Source organism: Pagrus pagrus, assembly GCF_965226575.1.
Source record: "Pagrus pagrus genome assembly, chromosome: 13".
Taxonomy (NCBI): domain Eukaryota; kingdom Metazoa; phylum Chordata; class Actinopteri; order Spariformes; family Sparidae; genus Pagrus; species Pagrus pagrus.
In genome coordinates this window covers 10,182,671-10,198,067 of record NC_140197.1, presented here as the reverse complement: position 1 = coordinate 10,198,067, position 15,397 = coordinate 10,182,671, and the positions used below count along the sequence as shown (strand labels likewise).

The 15,397-nt window shown below is 42.0% G+C and overlaps 1 protein-coding gene across 2 annotated transcripts; it reads left to right on the top strand.

The window, feature by feature from the left end:
• The first annotated feature begins 2,757 nt into the window (after positions 1–2,757).
• Positions 2,758–14,487, top strand: engl (endoglin, like). 2 transcript variants are annotated; one of them, XM_084370801.1, is made up of 17 exons: positions 2,758–3,024; positions 4,567–4,688; positions 5,030–5,202; positions 5,631–5,768; positions 5,883–6,057; positions 6,349–6,520; positions 6,628–6,772; positions 6,959–7,151; positions 7,403–7,572; positions 8,339–8,494; positions 8,985–9,068; positions 9,148–9,402; positions 10,054–10,545; positions 11,762–11,906; positions 11,984–12,085; positions 12,541–12,652; positions 13,919–14,487. In XM_084370801.1, the coding sequence occupies exons 2-16, from the start codon at positions 4,619–4,621 to the stop codon at positions 12,648–12,650; spliced, it is 2,580 nt and encodes an 859-aa protein (XP_084226927.1). In that variant the 5' UTR covers positions 2,758–3,024; positions 4,567–4,618; the 3' UTR covers positions 12,651–12,652; positions 13,919–14,487. The 2 variants fall into 2 exon arrangements, with proteins under 2 accessions (XP_084226927.1, XP_084226928.1); XM_084370802.1 differs by having other exon boundaries at positions 3,015–3,145.
• Positions 14,488–15,397: the final 910 nt, after the last annotated feature.

The window sequence follows — 15,397 nt, the reverse complement described above, 5'->3', positions numbered from 1 at the left end:
CACAGAAGCGCTGATTATTGAATTCATCATGTGTTCCAGTTTGAGCGTCTTTAAACCTCTCTGTATCTCCAGATCCTCTCTACAGTTTCACAAATCCTCCTGACTGCCTCTCTAGCGCAGCCCTGTGGTAGATGTGTTTTTTAGTGAAATGTCTCAATAACTATTGGATGGATTGCCATAAAATTTAGTTCAGACATTCATGTTCCCCTCAGGATGAATTGTAATGTTAGTGATACATCATCAGGGCAAATTCTTAACATATCCAGTACTTCAGTTTATGACCAAATACCTGCAAAACTAAATGACAAACCCATCGTCCTCAGCTCTACTTTGTGTTCAGTGCTAAATAGCTAAATGTTAGCATGACAACACATTAAACTAAAACAGCAGCATAGAGCTGCTAGCCTGGCTATAGGCTCTAATCCTTTCAATATCTACACTTCATAATTTTTACAACTAGCAGGCGTATTCAACAGCCAGATGTCCATGTTTTCAAAATTATTTAGTCTGTATGTGCAGCTATAAAAGATTTTTCTAGACATGTTCCCCTCTGTGCCCACATTTTTTTACCTAATTTATATCATAACATTTGAATTTCTTCTCCAAAACTACAAAGTGCCCCTTTAAGCCTCACCAGCTGATGTCCACATCAGTTCTCCACACTCACAAAAGCTCTGTAATGCCGAGCTAGCTTTGCAGCACTTTGGTAAAAATATTTTCCATTTCTGAGGCATCAGTGGGTTGATGTTGTATGAAATTATCCCTGTGAATGCAGACTGATGGAGAGCCAAACCGAGTCTCAGCTGTTGGTTGTAATTAATGGTGTCCTGAAAAGGTCATTGGAGACATTCTTGGAATTATTAGTGGGAATGAGAGTGGAGGCAGAGGCAATGTAGACGAGGACACACACAAACACACACACACACACACACACACTGGTGAAACCGAAAACTGTTAAAGGATTTACTATTTACACAAATCACTTTTATTGTCACACACACAGTACTGTGTATGGTGAAATTCCTTGTCTGCTCCAGAATGAATCAAATGAATAGATAAATGAAATAAAAAAATATATAACCAGTAAATAATATATGCAATTTAGACATCAGATGAGATCAGTATGACAGGTGGATGAATTGGAAATGAAAAGTGTGTTTGGCAGACATTATTTGAAATGTCCTGAACAACACAGAGAGACTGAACGTTGATTTTGCTGCATCTTTAATTGATCCACAAGATAAAGGTGGCAAATTACTTCTCTAAAAGGGAAACTACTGTATATAAGATTCAAGATTTTTATTGTCATATGCAAGATAACAATACAAGATTGTTACAGTAATGAAATTCCTGGCCTCTGTGCCATCTATAACACATAATAACAGCATTTATGTCTTAGATAAGTGTTCTAACAGCATGGCTACAAGATGTTATTATCCCCTGTGTGAGCATTACATCAAACATTTGCATCAAATTAACATAAGGGGTCGCTCCAGCAGTTAAGTTGTGCACTTTGAAATAGTTGGGGGACTAACAAGTGACATCTGCTTCAGCAGAGGCTGTTATATCTTGATTCTGGAGTCAAACTCCAAAGATCCTACAATTCCCATAATGCAGATCTATAGCCTCTATACTCCCACTGCCTGGTAAACGCCAACATCTTTAAAAAATTACACACCTACAGGCTTTTCATTAAAAGATATGCAGAGTCAGTCCCAGTACTCACACGTGGTATTGTGAGTAGTCAAGTGCCTACATGGGTGACCTATTTTGGGTTATTCCCACAGAGCCCAAGTTAAGACCACAAGCGTGTTGAGGTTTATCAGACCTCACTGGGACACGTTTCAATCATGTAGACATCGTGTCATAAAGCGGTCTGATTAACCAAACAGTGTTATAGTTACAGTCAGATGTGAGGGAAGAAATACTTATTGTAAATACATTAAACCAAGACATCTAGACGCATGTATTTCTATTGTATAATATAATATAATATTTATTTTTATTGAGATATGTGATATTATTATCATTCCAGTTAAGAGGAGACGGTTAATATTACATTACTGCCACAATTCTTACTGTTTGGACATGAATGATAATATACACACTGGATCCAAAATGTGAAACTTCTTCATGTCCTAAAACCTGTTTAAAGCTCTGATTCTGCCAACAGCTGGACTGATGTGGAGCAGCAGACTGTAGGGGAAGTGTGGGTTAACTGGGTTAGCTGTGTGTTGGTGTTATCACAACGTATGACACGTTTACTTCCTGCCTGTCTTGTGACTGCACACTTAAGTGTATAAGTGTTGGTATCTGCATGGACCTGTTGTCTCTGAGGTGAAACACAGATGACCCTGATGACATCATCAGGGTTTTACTTGTTGGCGTTTAGAAAAGCTCCTCCACAGCCATAAAAATCATCATGGAACTGTATTCCCAGCCACAGCAGTACTCTCTCATGGTTAAAGCCATTCTGAAAAATAGAAGAAATAGACTTAAGACTCAACTACAAGATACTGTGTGTGTGTGTGTGTGTGTGTGATGCCTCTGTTTACCCCCCTCCCAAACATTTCACCTGCCAGTCAAGCTCCTGAGGCCCACCCTCCTCCTCCTCTCCCCTCCTTCTCTCCCTTGCAGCCCTCCTTCCTGTTGCCATCTAGGCTTGGGGACGTTTTCAGGGCCTTTTATTCCTCTCCTCGCCATCTCTCTCTCCACTCTGTCACACCATCCCACAGTCCCTCCCATTGCCCCTTTAATTGTGTCTTTACAGCTCCTCTCTCCTCCCACTCGCCGCGTAAAATGAATTTCCACTGAGAAGTATTTCCCAGAAAAGTCGCACCTCAGCTGGATGAAGACGCGCGGCTGAGAGCTCGGGTGTTTTTCGCGTGGTTGGAGAGGTGGAGGGTTTGTGCGACTGCGTGGTTGTGTGTGTTTAGGAAATGAGGGGGGCGTGTGTTGAGCTGTGAACACAGCGGTGCAACAGCTGGATCAGCAGACCGCCTGTCCCTCCGCGCAGCGCCGCAGGTGAGTTCAGCTCTAAACTTCACCGAGTGCTGACATGAAATAACAGATTTTATAAGCTGGATTTAGGGAACAATACACACACATGTCACTGTAATGCCATCAGCCCAGTGGAAACGTTATGGTAGGTGTTTGTAAAATGGTGTTTTCTGACTTTATGCACGATGTTAAGTTGTAATTCAGTGTTGTGTCGTCGACTTGTGCAGTTTTAAACAATCAGTTCATTGCATGTGTTTCTGCTCTGACATCCAACTAAATGTTTGAATTATTTAAGGATCGACTCAGTCAGATGAAGACTTTACATGTCTGATCTAATATATTCTTCTTCCTGACAAGATGATATGATATGTGTGATGTTCAGGAAAAAGCTATAAAACCTAAAACAAAGTGCCTTCATGCTCTCTACCAATCTATGGAAGACAAGTTCTGTAGATAAAATAAGATGAAAAGTTAGTTGATGATAAAAATGAAACACTAAATCAAAAGTTTTTGTATCACCGTCACATCATTTTAGTTTAAAGTCTCATAATTTGTACTTTTTAATTCAGTAGCTCTGACCACATATCTCAGAATGTTGATAATCATAATTTCAGTGACTTGTTTTCTATTATTTCCGATGAAGTCAAAATTACGTTATTACACCATAATTTTAAAAACAAATATTTAACCCTGACTTGCTGTCATAATTCTGACTCAATCAGTAAAGAATTTTAACTTATCCTGAGATTTAATTTTTTTAATTTATCAGGAAAAACCTTTTTCCTTTTTCTTCTGGTATAACTGGGCTCCCATTTAAACCAGGATTGTTGGTTACAGGTGCTTCTTGTAAGAAAAGTTGATTTCTGAGTCTCATCCCCAACTGATGCTTTGGGATGATGGCCGACCAGTCCTACAATCCCAAAGCATCAGTTTCTGACGAATTGGAATGAGACCCAGAAATCTTCTTTTCTTACATAAAGCACCTTTAAAGAAAATATAATGAATAAGGATGTTAATAACTTTTCTTTATTATTATCTTTTTTTATTGAGCCTACGTCCTTTCATGTAGGTTTGTGTCTTTTTATTTTTAATCCTTTGCTGCAACACCATCTGCCCTTTGGGGACAAATAAAGTTGAACTTGTCAATTATTCTGCCATTTATTTTCTCAATTAATTGACCCATCAGCTTGTCTGTGAAATATCAGAAAGCAATTTTTTCTTTTTAATTTAATAGCTCTGACTTACTACTAACTACTAAATATTTACCTCATGATGTTGACATAAATTAAAATAAAGGTCATGGAACACACATGACTTGTTTTCCCACATTTATCATCTTATTATCTTTATCATCGTCATAAAATCAAAATATTTTCATCTAAAAATCCTGACTTGCTGTCAGAATTATCAGATTGTGAATTATCCTGAGCATTTTTTCATTAACCTACACTGAACTTTCTTGGCACATATTATCTTGCTGTGTGTGTCTCTCATAGACCTGCACTGAATGCACTAAAGCTTGTGTATTAGACATGTGCTGTAATGTGTGATCTTGTGTCTGTTCAGGATGTTGCCACAGGGGTCATCACATTAAGTCAGTCTAAGTAGTGGAACGTTCATGATGCCTTCACTGTCTGGGGTTGGATGGACTGTTTACTGTCTCCTTCTGCTCTGTCGGCAAACGTCTGGTAAGAACATTATTAGGACTTTTGCAGCCCATTTATCTTTAACCATCAAACATGATTATGTGACTGTGTTTGAGGACATTAGCAGTAACACATTTGAAACTTTCTCTGCTCAAGCAGCTACAAGTCAAAGGTCTTCATTTTCAAGTGTCAGAGCGAAACTGAAAATTGTTGCGTAGTTTCTTCTGGGAAATTCTCCAATCCCCTCGGGCAGGGATTTTAGCTCAGTGTGCACATATCAGACTGTCTGTTGTGGGACCCACGCAACAACATGGAGAGGAGGAGGGTGAAAGAAATCCATTTTTATTACACTTCATATTCATGCGTCTGCTCTTCCTCCTCAGCTCACAGTGTGGAGATGCGATGCTCTGCGGCTGCTCCAGTAGGGGAGCTGCACCCCGTTCAGGGTCTGCTGGAGAGGTTTGAGGCCGGCCCGGGCTGCGCTGCCAGAGAACGTGGGAACAAGGAAACTCACGTCATCGCAGTGGGGAGAGTGACAAACAGCCATGGGAACAAGGTGATGAGCTTTCAGTTTCCAAAGATATTTTTCAGAAACAAGGTGAACAATGTATTTAAGTATGTGACATTTCACAAGAGCCTAAACATTAGCTGCCTAATAAAACATAATAAACATAAAAAAAACATAAGCAGCTAGTTGTCAGGTAGGTCTTTGTTCCAGAACCTTGGATGAACTTGGACTTGACATTTTGTCAATGTGTGTTTTTTAATGTCTCCTTTCTCTCATAATGTCAAACAAACTAAATAAAAAACTTCAAGGTCGTGTTGTCTAGCTAACCTTGTTAATGTTATTTAACTGACAATATCATTTACTGATGTGACCAGTTATATTTTTGACTTTTCAGGGCTCCATAGGAGTACAGTGGTCTTTCTTCTGTTATACACACTGACTATACCACATCTCACTCTTTCCCCATCTGTGTGCAGGTGACGGTGCTGCTGAAGCCTTTGTCTTTGTCCCCCTCACCTCTCAGAGCTCTCCACATGCTGCTCAGCTCTAAGCTCCCAGTCACCTGGTGGCTGGAGGCTGAGAGGCTGCCCCCCAACCTGCCAGTGATGGTGCAGGTCAGCCACAGTGTGATGTCACATCCTCATATATATAATGCATAAGGCATTTTTGTTTTCCACTACTTTCATAAAATGAAGTTTACTTCCTTGTCTTTGTTCCTTATCTGCTAGATATCCTCAAACTCCAGCGTGCACTCCCACAGCCTGCATTTGCATGTCCAAATGGTGCATTCGCTGCCTTTTCATCCACGTGCGCTGCACCGCTGGGCTCTGAAACATCACGGCAGCCTGTCCTCTCTGACACACACAACACAGGGCAATCGAGTCTACATCCCACTGGGAGAGGGTGAGGCACCAAGAAATCAGATGTCATAGTGATGATAAATCATATTGTACAATCACGCTATCCTCGGTTGTTTGAAACTTAATTCACAATGTAATCGCAATGTGCTGTATATCATTTTAAGTGGTATCAATCTTCTCATCTAACTCTCTACAAGAAAGCAAACAAAACTGTTCAATGATTGCTGTAACCTAAATATTTGTGTGCACTGGTACTCACTGGTGAAGAAAGGCTATTGTGAAACTTTCACTTCCCACTTCAGAAAAAAACTCCCTGTGTTCCCTTTTCTTACAGATCCCACCCTGCCTGATGTGTGCCAGCTGCAGTCCATGTTCCTCTCTCACAACTACATGACCTCTGACCTGCAGCAACAGGAAGTGCAGGGCTGCGCCGACGCGCCAGCAGGTGGGAACAACCCTGAGGTCCACGTGATCAAGCTCCATTCAGCGGGCTCGGGGCTCTGTGGGTGAGAACATGCAGCTTTGGAAAAGTCCTGGCTTGAGCTTACAGAATAAGGCTTGTGTACAGCCATGTAAAGTTACGTCTTCTTCTCTCTCTCTCCTTCTTCTTCAGCTCTCTCCAGGTGGAGGTGATTGTCTCTCTTACGCCCCTGGTGGCCAACTCAAAGACCCAGATGGTTGTGCTGATTCTCAGCAGCTCAGTGCCAGTCAACTGGGCCATAGTTGCTCATGGTGTCCGAGGTCATGTCTCTGTCCATGTAAGGGCCGCGTCCCTTTCTGCTTTTTCCAGATATCGCCTTAAGAGTTTAGTTTGTAAATTAATTTGTCATCTGATTTACATTCTAACAACTGCTGGAGAGTTTGTTCATAAATACAGTCCAGTTACCATCTCTACAGAAACCACAAGGTTAGGTCATAAACGGATTATTGTCTCGTCTCTGTAGTCCTCCAACAGTGTCTCCCCACCCTTCCCACCTGAGCCTGACCTCACCCTGTCCAGCACACTCAGCTCTGACCTGTCCACCATACCTGACCTTCTCATGTGGGCCAGAGAGAGCGGCTACACCAGGGTGACCTCATACACTGAGGCTGACCTGGCCAATCGCTTTGTGATCCAGCTGTCTGGGGGCGGGACAGGTCAGGACCCCTGTGTGTCTCTTGTTTCCATCACTGTGTGAGTGACCTGAACGTTTCAGCTTTTATTTTACTATCCACCAAGGATATTTCTTTCATTTCCTTCATGTACAGGAGAATTACTTGCTTGGAATGAGAATGAGAAATGAAAGCTGGACTATTTCCATCAGTGCATATAGGTTGAGTGAAAGGTATTGAAGTGTAGGTGCGAGTATTTAATATCTCGGCGTGTCTCCTCTCTGTCTGTACCACAGACGTGGTTGCTGTGATGAATCCTCTGGTTGTGAGGCCTCTCTGGGTGGAGGAGCGCCGGCTGAGGCAGTGGCTGAGCGGTGGAGGCAGAGCAGGAGGAGGCCGAGAGAGTTTCACAGTGCAGTGTGAGGACGGACGCCTCAGCGTGACCGTGGAGCAACACATCCTGCAGGTCTTCATACCTCAGTATTAGATGTAAACAATTCATAAAGAAAGAAGCTAGCTACCCCAACTGAATATCTGTGAGTTTGTTTATTTAGCTTGTTTTCAGACATTTAAAAAACAGTCAATGAAGATCTTTCTTTTCTGATTAAAATTTCTTTCCCAAAACTACATAGTGCTCCTTTAACCTGCAGTTAATATCATTAGGGATAAAACAATTTAACGGTGCTTTTCCCAATGTTATTGGACCAAATAGATCCAAATCTGAGAGTGAAACAAGACATTTTCGAGGGATTGTGATGCTCAAAAACATGTATCCACCGTTTTACAGCCACTTCTTTCACAATGGAAGCTGATGGGGAAAAGTCTTTTGGGCCCCAGTGCATCAAGTGGTTACACGGCCTGGAGCTCTTCTTGGCGCCTTGGGTCCACCACTACATGCAAAATGTCTCAACAATTATTGGACGGATTACCATGAAATGTGGTGCAGACAATCATGTCCCCCTCAGGATGAATTGTAATAATTGTGGAGCCCTTCAGACTTTTCATGTAACACGATACTTTAAAGTTTTATGACCAAGTACCTGCAAAACTAAAATGCTCCAGTAAGAAACATGGTGAACATCATACCTCACCGAGCCACTAGCATAGCTGCAAACTCTCAGCCTTGCACTAGTACTTATTGTTCATCCAACTTCGTGTTCATCTTTCCAGTTATACAGAAAGATTATTCAATTTAAAAAGTCACGTGGTCTCACATCAGTTCTCTCCTTCAGAGCTTGTCCGTCCCAGTGGCTGCCGTGACTCTACGAGACTCCTCATGCCAGGCTCAGTCCAATGGGAGCCATTTCCTGTTGGTGTTCCCAGTCATTTCCTGTGGGACTGAGGGTCTGCTCCTTAGACAGCCCAGGAGAGTGCAGTACAAAAACATGGTGAGATGAGAAATTTGGACAGAGAGGGATTATATAGAGATATAGAAAATGATTGTACCATCAACTCTTTGCTGTCTATTATTCCACTTCTAAGTCTAAGTCTGTCTAAGTCTATCTCATTCTTTCACAAACCAACAGAATGACACGGAGAAAATGTGTATTTTTATCAGTGGTAAAAACAGAAACACAAAGCACAAAATGGATGCTTTAAATTGTGGTAAGTGGAAGTTCGTCCTGTAGAGACTCATGGCCTCGGTCATCGTGACCAGAACATTGCCAGGTTAAAGCCTAAAATTATGATGCTGCACAGAAGCAAATTAAGTGAGAGAAAGTCTCAGTTCAGAGGCAGGAAATTGAAAGGGAGGAGGACGTGATGAGTGATTACAAACAACAGAGGCAGGAGGTGTGCCTCTTGAAATATTAAATGAAAAATCTTTGAGCAGAGGATGACTGCGAAACCGTTCTTTCTCCCACCTCTCTGTCTCTCCAGGTGTTATTGTGGAGAGACAAGCCTCAGACCGTTCTGACACTCAATGAAACCGAACAGCACTCCACAAGACCGCTCGGCATACATGTAAGCTATCTCGTGTGTGTTTCTGCTTTCATAAATCTGCTCTGTTGTGCATTCAGTAATCTCTTGTTTCCCCTCTCAGTTCACCTGTTTGGCTGCGGTCCCCGCCCTCCCCGGCCCTTCTGATGTTGATCACGTTAACATAAGCCCTCCTCAGGCTGGGCCGGTCCCCTGGGCACCTGAAGGTCCGGGGCCTGATCCAGGACTGAGCCACCTACCGACACCCAGACACAGATCTGGGCCTGCTCTTGTTTTGAGGCTTTTTGTCACTGAGAACTACGAGCAGAGACAGATCGGCCCCTGTGTAGTAACTGCAGACCACCGTGTCTACGTTGAGGTCAGAGTGCGTGTGTGTCGTATACTTCCTGTGCTTGTTTCCCATCTTGACGAACACCATCAACACCACATTCGTACTCTAAACAAACAGCAGGCAGCGCATCACCAGAGTAACTGCTAGCTGCTGCTCACTATAGCTGCCAGTTAGCTCAGTTAGCAGTCTGGACTGGGAGTTTTGGTGTTTACACCGCTTACAGAGGCTTTTGAGTGGGACAGGACAGGGCTACCTGGTTAGCATGCTAACTTCAGCAGATATCCCTGCAACAGTATACACTGACATCATAATGCCAGAACTGTTGTTCACATTCTGTTGATAATTTATTCTCACAAACTTCACTGTTGTTGTTTTCTTTTATTATTCTAAACTCAAACAAACATGGCTGACATGACATAGCATGATGTGATATAACATGGTCAAGAAAACGTATTTTAGGTTTATTGATGGCTGGTAAACAACTGTTTTTGTTTCTGGTTAGTGACCTCTACTTCTTCTTCTCTGTTTCTTACAGCCATGAGTAACATAAGCTATAGTGCCAACTTCTGACAAAACTTCACAAAACACAGCTAACAGAGTAAAGACTGACAAACTAACTTCACGGTGCAACATCTTGTCCAAACAGTTAACTTCAATGTATCTCCTTCGTCACTGCAGATTTCAGCCAAAGGGCCTCTCATAGATTTCGCGGAGGTGAACTCCTGTGTGGTGTCTCTTCTGTCAGACCCAAAAAAGTCTCCTTTCTGGACTGTCGTAAGTGGCGGCTGCTCCGCAGACCCCTCGCTGACCCTCGAACCAAAAGATGAGGAGGAAGAAGAGGCCGAAAGTGACGGCGAACTTGAAGAGGAAAAAGAAGAGATGGAGGAGCTGGAAAAAGTCTCATTCCGACACAGTGTCGACAGAAGAGGAAGAAGAGGAGAAGCACCAGCAAGGAGCAGCACACATAGAGCAGAGCAGGAGACACAGCCCTTGAGATTTAGTTTCATCATGCGGACAGTTTACAATGACTCCATGCAGTTCCTCCACTGCAGCCTTCGCCTGTGCGTCTCCGACTGGACAAGAGGGGAACCCATCAAGGAGACAGTAAAGACTGACTGTGAGGACGGGATACGTATCCCTCCACTTGTATCTAGATCGCCCAGACATCAGGTACAGAAAGAGTTAACACACTGGAGCCACATCTTTCACCGCCCTAACCAGTCAAAGAGTAAAGCATCCTGTCAGACACAATAACATGGAGCATTAACAGAAAATATAGCTGTTTTCCTATCAGGAGTAAGATGAGATGATTGTGAAACCACTTTCATATGTGACGCTAAATATAAACTACATCTCACAGCCAGTTAGCTTAGCTTAGCATAAAGACTGGAAGCAAGGGTTAAACAGCCTGGCTCTGTGCTAAGGGACAACCAGTAGCTCTACATGTAGTCTGACTTACCGGTTGTAGACTGTGGGTATGAGACCGCCATTAACGGACTATTTCAGTCGGCAGTTCTCCTTCCCTGCTGGAACGACAACAACAACCTCCTAGCTAGCTACCTACACGTTGAAAAGGACAAGTTACCCTTATTCAAACCTGTTTGCTAATGCTACAAACCTAAACGAGCTAGCTGTTGTGTATTTCTGTACAAATAAAAAGGTTACACCCCGCTTTTCCGAAACCCAGCTGTTCCGAAAATAGACTTCCATTCATCGTAATGGCGTGGTTTCTCATTTTTTCTAAAGACCCCGCTATTCCAAAAAGGCTATTGTGGTACCCCTGACCCTAACCATATTGGGAAGTAATTGGAAGTTGAAAGTTGGATTCGGAACAGCGGTGTGTCGGAGTGGGGTGTGTCGGGATGGAGGGGTTTCGCAATGGAGGTGTTTCGGAATGTCAGGCTGTTCCCAAATAAAAATGTGTAAATGACATATTGTTGTTTTACCGGTGGTTATGTGCCAGATTATTTCCCATTCTCACGTTTTGCCAGGATAATCCTTCCAAGGTCCTTCATTATTTTTCATGCTTTCACGCTTGAAAAAAGTTCCCCTGAGAAGAAATGTTTTACTCGGTTTCACACATGACAAAAAAAAATTATCTTGATAAAAAAAAAAAAAAATCACTCAGTTACAAACACGACAAAAAACCCATATATTTTCACCAAAGAAAATTCTCCCTTTTCCCTCAGGGCTTCCGTAGTTATGTAAAAACTGAAAGAAAAAAAAGTCAAGCTATATGAAGAAGCTACAGCATGTAGATCACTATTTATTCTGTCCTCTGACAGTATTGAATCACAGTTTGTGCTTTTTAACACCCTCATGTTCACCTGCTGGTGTCAGAGCGCTGTAACTGACACATCGGCCTCCTCTTGTGTTCCCCTCTCAGTGTGAGATCAGAAACCTCTCCAGGCCCATGGTGGTCACCCAGCCTCTTAGTTCACTGCTACCCAAACTACTGATGCCCCCTGCTGGCCAAAGAACCAAGAGACTGAGCGTCACCCCGGTGGCAAGTTCACACCCAGATCAGATCAGTGAGTCTCATTTAAGTGGTCATTTTCCAATGTTACTGTTAAAGTGTTTAACCTCTCGACACACACTCTGTCTCCAGGCTCTGTGGTGCAGACAGGACCCCTGATGGGAGTTGTCTTTGCTGCCTTTGTGATGGGGGTCAGTCTGATGGCGGGGCTGTGGTGTATCTACAATCATACAGGTAATGAGATCAGCTTCCTCCTGTCACTTAAAAGTTATGGTGGAAAAATTAAAAGTTATTATCCATTAATATATATTTTGCTACTGCAGATCACTAAATATTGTAACACAAGTAGTTTAATATCCAGCCAGTTCACAAAAGCTTTTTGCATTCACTATTTCGAAAGGAAATTTTGGTTTTGTGGGGATTGTAACTGAATTTGATGAAATTTTAATTTGTTCTGTCAGCCTCAGCTAAGTGCCACTTTGCAAAAGTGAGCATGCTGAACATCGTAAACCTTTTACATGCTTAACATTACAACAGTACATGACAGCGCTGCCCACTCTGATTCACTGAAGTCTGGTCTTGAAAACACTTTAGAAAGGAAAGAAAATGTTGACCCTGCAGGTTACTACATTAAACATTAACTATTCTTTAGGCTGACAGTTTTATCTAATCTAAATGTGTTCTCAAAGTGGCACACCCAGCATCACTTGGAGAAGGTGGTTTAACGGACCAGACTCCTGAGGTCCAAAACATCTGGAGTCCACTTTCACTGTCTGATCAGTCATCCAGCTCGGTGTAGAGGTAAGTTCTGGTGAGGCCGGACATTTAAAGAGGAAATCCAACAATTTAACGCATTAAAGTCTGTTTATGGGACTTGGCAAATAATGGTGCATTTGTGAAAAAAGTTCTAGTGGTCTCCAGAGGAAGCTCCGTTAAATCTGATAAATTGCCTCACATGTCACTTGAGTCATCATTGACTGGGTCTGAAGAAACTAAAATAATGTTTCGGTGCAGGGTTAGAAAAGAAACCTTGGTAACACACTTTCTGCTTTAGGCTTGAGGCTCCAGGCTCTGTGAAATGAAACAACACAATGAAACAGCGTTAGCACCATCAGATGTACCACAGGTCCAACAAAACTGCCTTGTGGTTTGTGTTGGCTGATTGCAGAGGAGTTATCAGAAAAACCCAAAGACTCCTGTCTCCTCTCGGGAAGAAAATGTGAACGATGACTAATCAGACCACATATAACGACACAGATTATATGATTCTTACACATCGGATTGTATTTTACGTTTTCCATTCATGTGTATAGTACATTGAAGTTTGCACATTGTTTGTTGAGGCTTGAAGCTCTAATCCTGCAGCTTTACTTGCGTTTGTCTTCAGTTTAACCTGCTGAGTTTTGTAAATACTGTAAAAACACATGACCAGTTTTTGGCCTCATTTAAATTCTATTATTCTTATTATTATATTTTATATAATTATCATCTATTTATATTATAATTATATGAATTCTGCTTTTCATTGCAGCACAACTCATGTATGAAACTGGTGTAAGATGTGTTATTGACATCCTAGGATAAAAAAAGTCTTTAGTAGTTTATAATTTAATATATCATATATAATATAATTTCAGTTCTATAAAACACAAGTTTTGGGCTGACAAGTACTCATTGAGCTGAGGGAAAACACTGACTTTTGGCAGCTAAATGTCAGTTTTATATGTATTATACATATAAATGATGCAACACAGTCAACACATTGCATCATGTTACATAAACAAGTGCATGTAATGCTGCTATCATTGCCAGTCAGTCAGAAGTATATCTGAATGATCCCCTTTGTTCAAATTAAACACATTTTTACAAGCTTTGAGTAAAAGTGTTGCTCCAGCTGGGTGGCACAAAGTGAACCTAATGTCAGTGTGGTGTATTTAAAATAAACTGTAGTGGTTAAAAGCAGCAGCAGTTCCAGAAAATATATCATCAGCATTAGAGCACCTGCAGATTTTAACTCTGATATACCAGATATGTCTGAACGGTTTCATTCTTTTATCTCTTTCTCAGGATTTCCTCCCTGCAAATCAGAGAAAGGAGAACTGGGACAAAGGTTTTAACAACTTTGTGTGTGTGTGTGTGTGTGTGTGTGTGTGTGTGTGTGTGTGTGTGCGCGCGCGCGCGTGCGTGTGTGCATGTGCGTGCGTATGTGTGCGTGCAGAGCCTGTTTGTGCAGCTCTCCTCGTGAGTATCGCTGTGCAGCAGAAATGCTAGCAGACTGAAACCTCTTGAATACAGTAGCACCTACTCATCCCTGCATTGTGACAAGTCAGATGTTTGATTCAAAGTGAAACGTTGCCTGTTTGATGCTGCACGCTATCCTACATCAAGTCATTTTATGGTTGGAGTGACTCAAACAGAAACCACATGAGCGTCACTTTCAGAGACAGAGCTCAAGGTCAAAGATGAATTGAGAGGTGACTGTGTGCCCGTTTGAAGAGTTGATGTTTTACAAAGTCATTTTCTCCATTTGTGTTGTGTAACTGTGAATCAGCTGGATGTCAAAACTGCATTTATCTGTCTGTGAATTATTTTGTGTTCATGCAGTAAACAAGGTGTATTAAAAGATCTCAAAGCCATGTTGACTTGCGGTGTCACTCTCAAGTCACATGCGACCCAAATAAAACAAAGGACGTTGATAATGTGTTGTCAATAAGTAGGTCATACAGTACTGTAAAATATATTTGCTTAAAGCACTGATGAATGAATTTTTGCATGTTAGTGGCAGTGGAGCAAGATGCTAACACAACACTGATATACATGCACTTTCACCTGGTAATATGGGTGTGGCTAACTTGTTAGCCAACAGTCAGCTGTTCACAGAGACAGAGCAGCATGAAGTCATGTCAACTATCAAGTAAACAGACTGCACGGTGTAATGGCTGTAAAAGTAAAATGACACATTGATTGGTTCCCTTTAAACCGAAGCAAAAGTCTCATTATTCCACAACTGAAGCACGTCTGCCATTAAACAACCAAAACAGGAAGTAGAACTGTTTTTCCCGGTCACTATCCCCAGGTAACCATGGAACAACTGGAAAAAATGTGGAACCTCTACACTGCAAAAGAAAACGAACCCTGGCAAAAAACAAACAAAAAAAAAAAAAGGTGAAGAGGGAGAGTGATAGAAACCCGAGGTAAAACAAGAGTGAAAGGATTTGCATTCACTCAATGGAAAGTGTTCCTCTGTTGTGTCAAAGTCTGTTCCCTTGCTGATATGTGTTTCCAATTACCAGTGGCACTTGTGACGGTTCAAAACTGTCATTCTTTCTACTGGATCAGAAAGTAACAATACCTGCCTCCTTCTAATATATCCAGGTGTTTACTCTGCCTTGTCAGCAAGAAGCATTCTTGACTTTGTTTTTTTGCTTTGGACAGTAGCCAGGCTGTTAGCAGTGGCCATGTGCCGAAAGCTGTCTTCGCGGCAGTGGCGCCAACAGTAATACCGAGGGGAAATGCTAGGAATGGGAGAATTCAAAGTCCAGTATT

What these genes read in the sequence shown, in the direction of transcription:
- engl (XM_084370801.1), top strand. Translation starts at nt 4,619, where the DNA reads ATGATGCCTTCACTGTCTGGGGTTGGATGGACTGTTTACTGTCTCCTT. An exon ending in TGGAGCAACACATCCTGCAG is followed by an intron (nt 7,573 to 8,338) that starts GTCTTCATACCT and finishes TCTCTCCTTCAG; the next exon opens with AGCTTGTCCGTCCCAGTGGC. An exon ending in CTAGATCGCCCAGACATCAG is followed by an intron (nt 10,546 to 11,761) that starts GTACAGAAAGAG and finishes TTCCCCTCTCAG; the next exon opens with TGTGAGATCAGAAACCTCTC.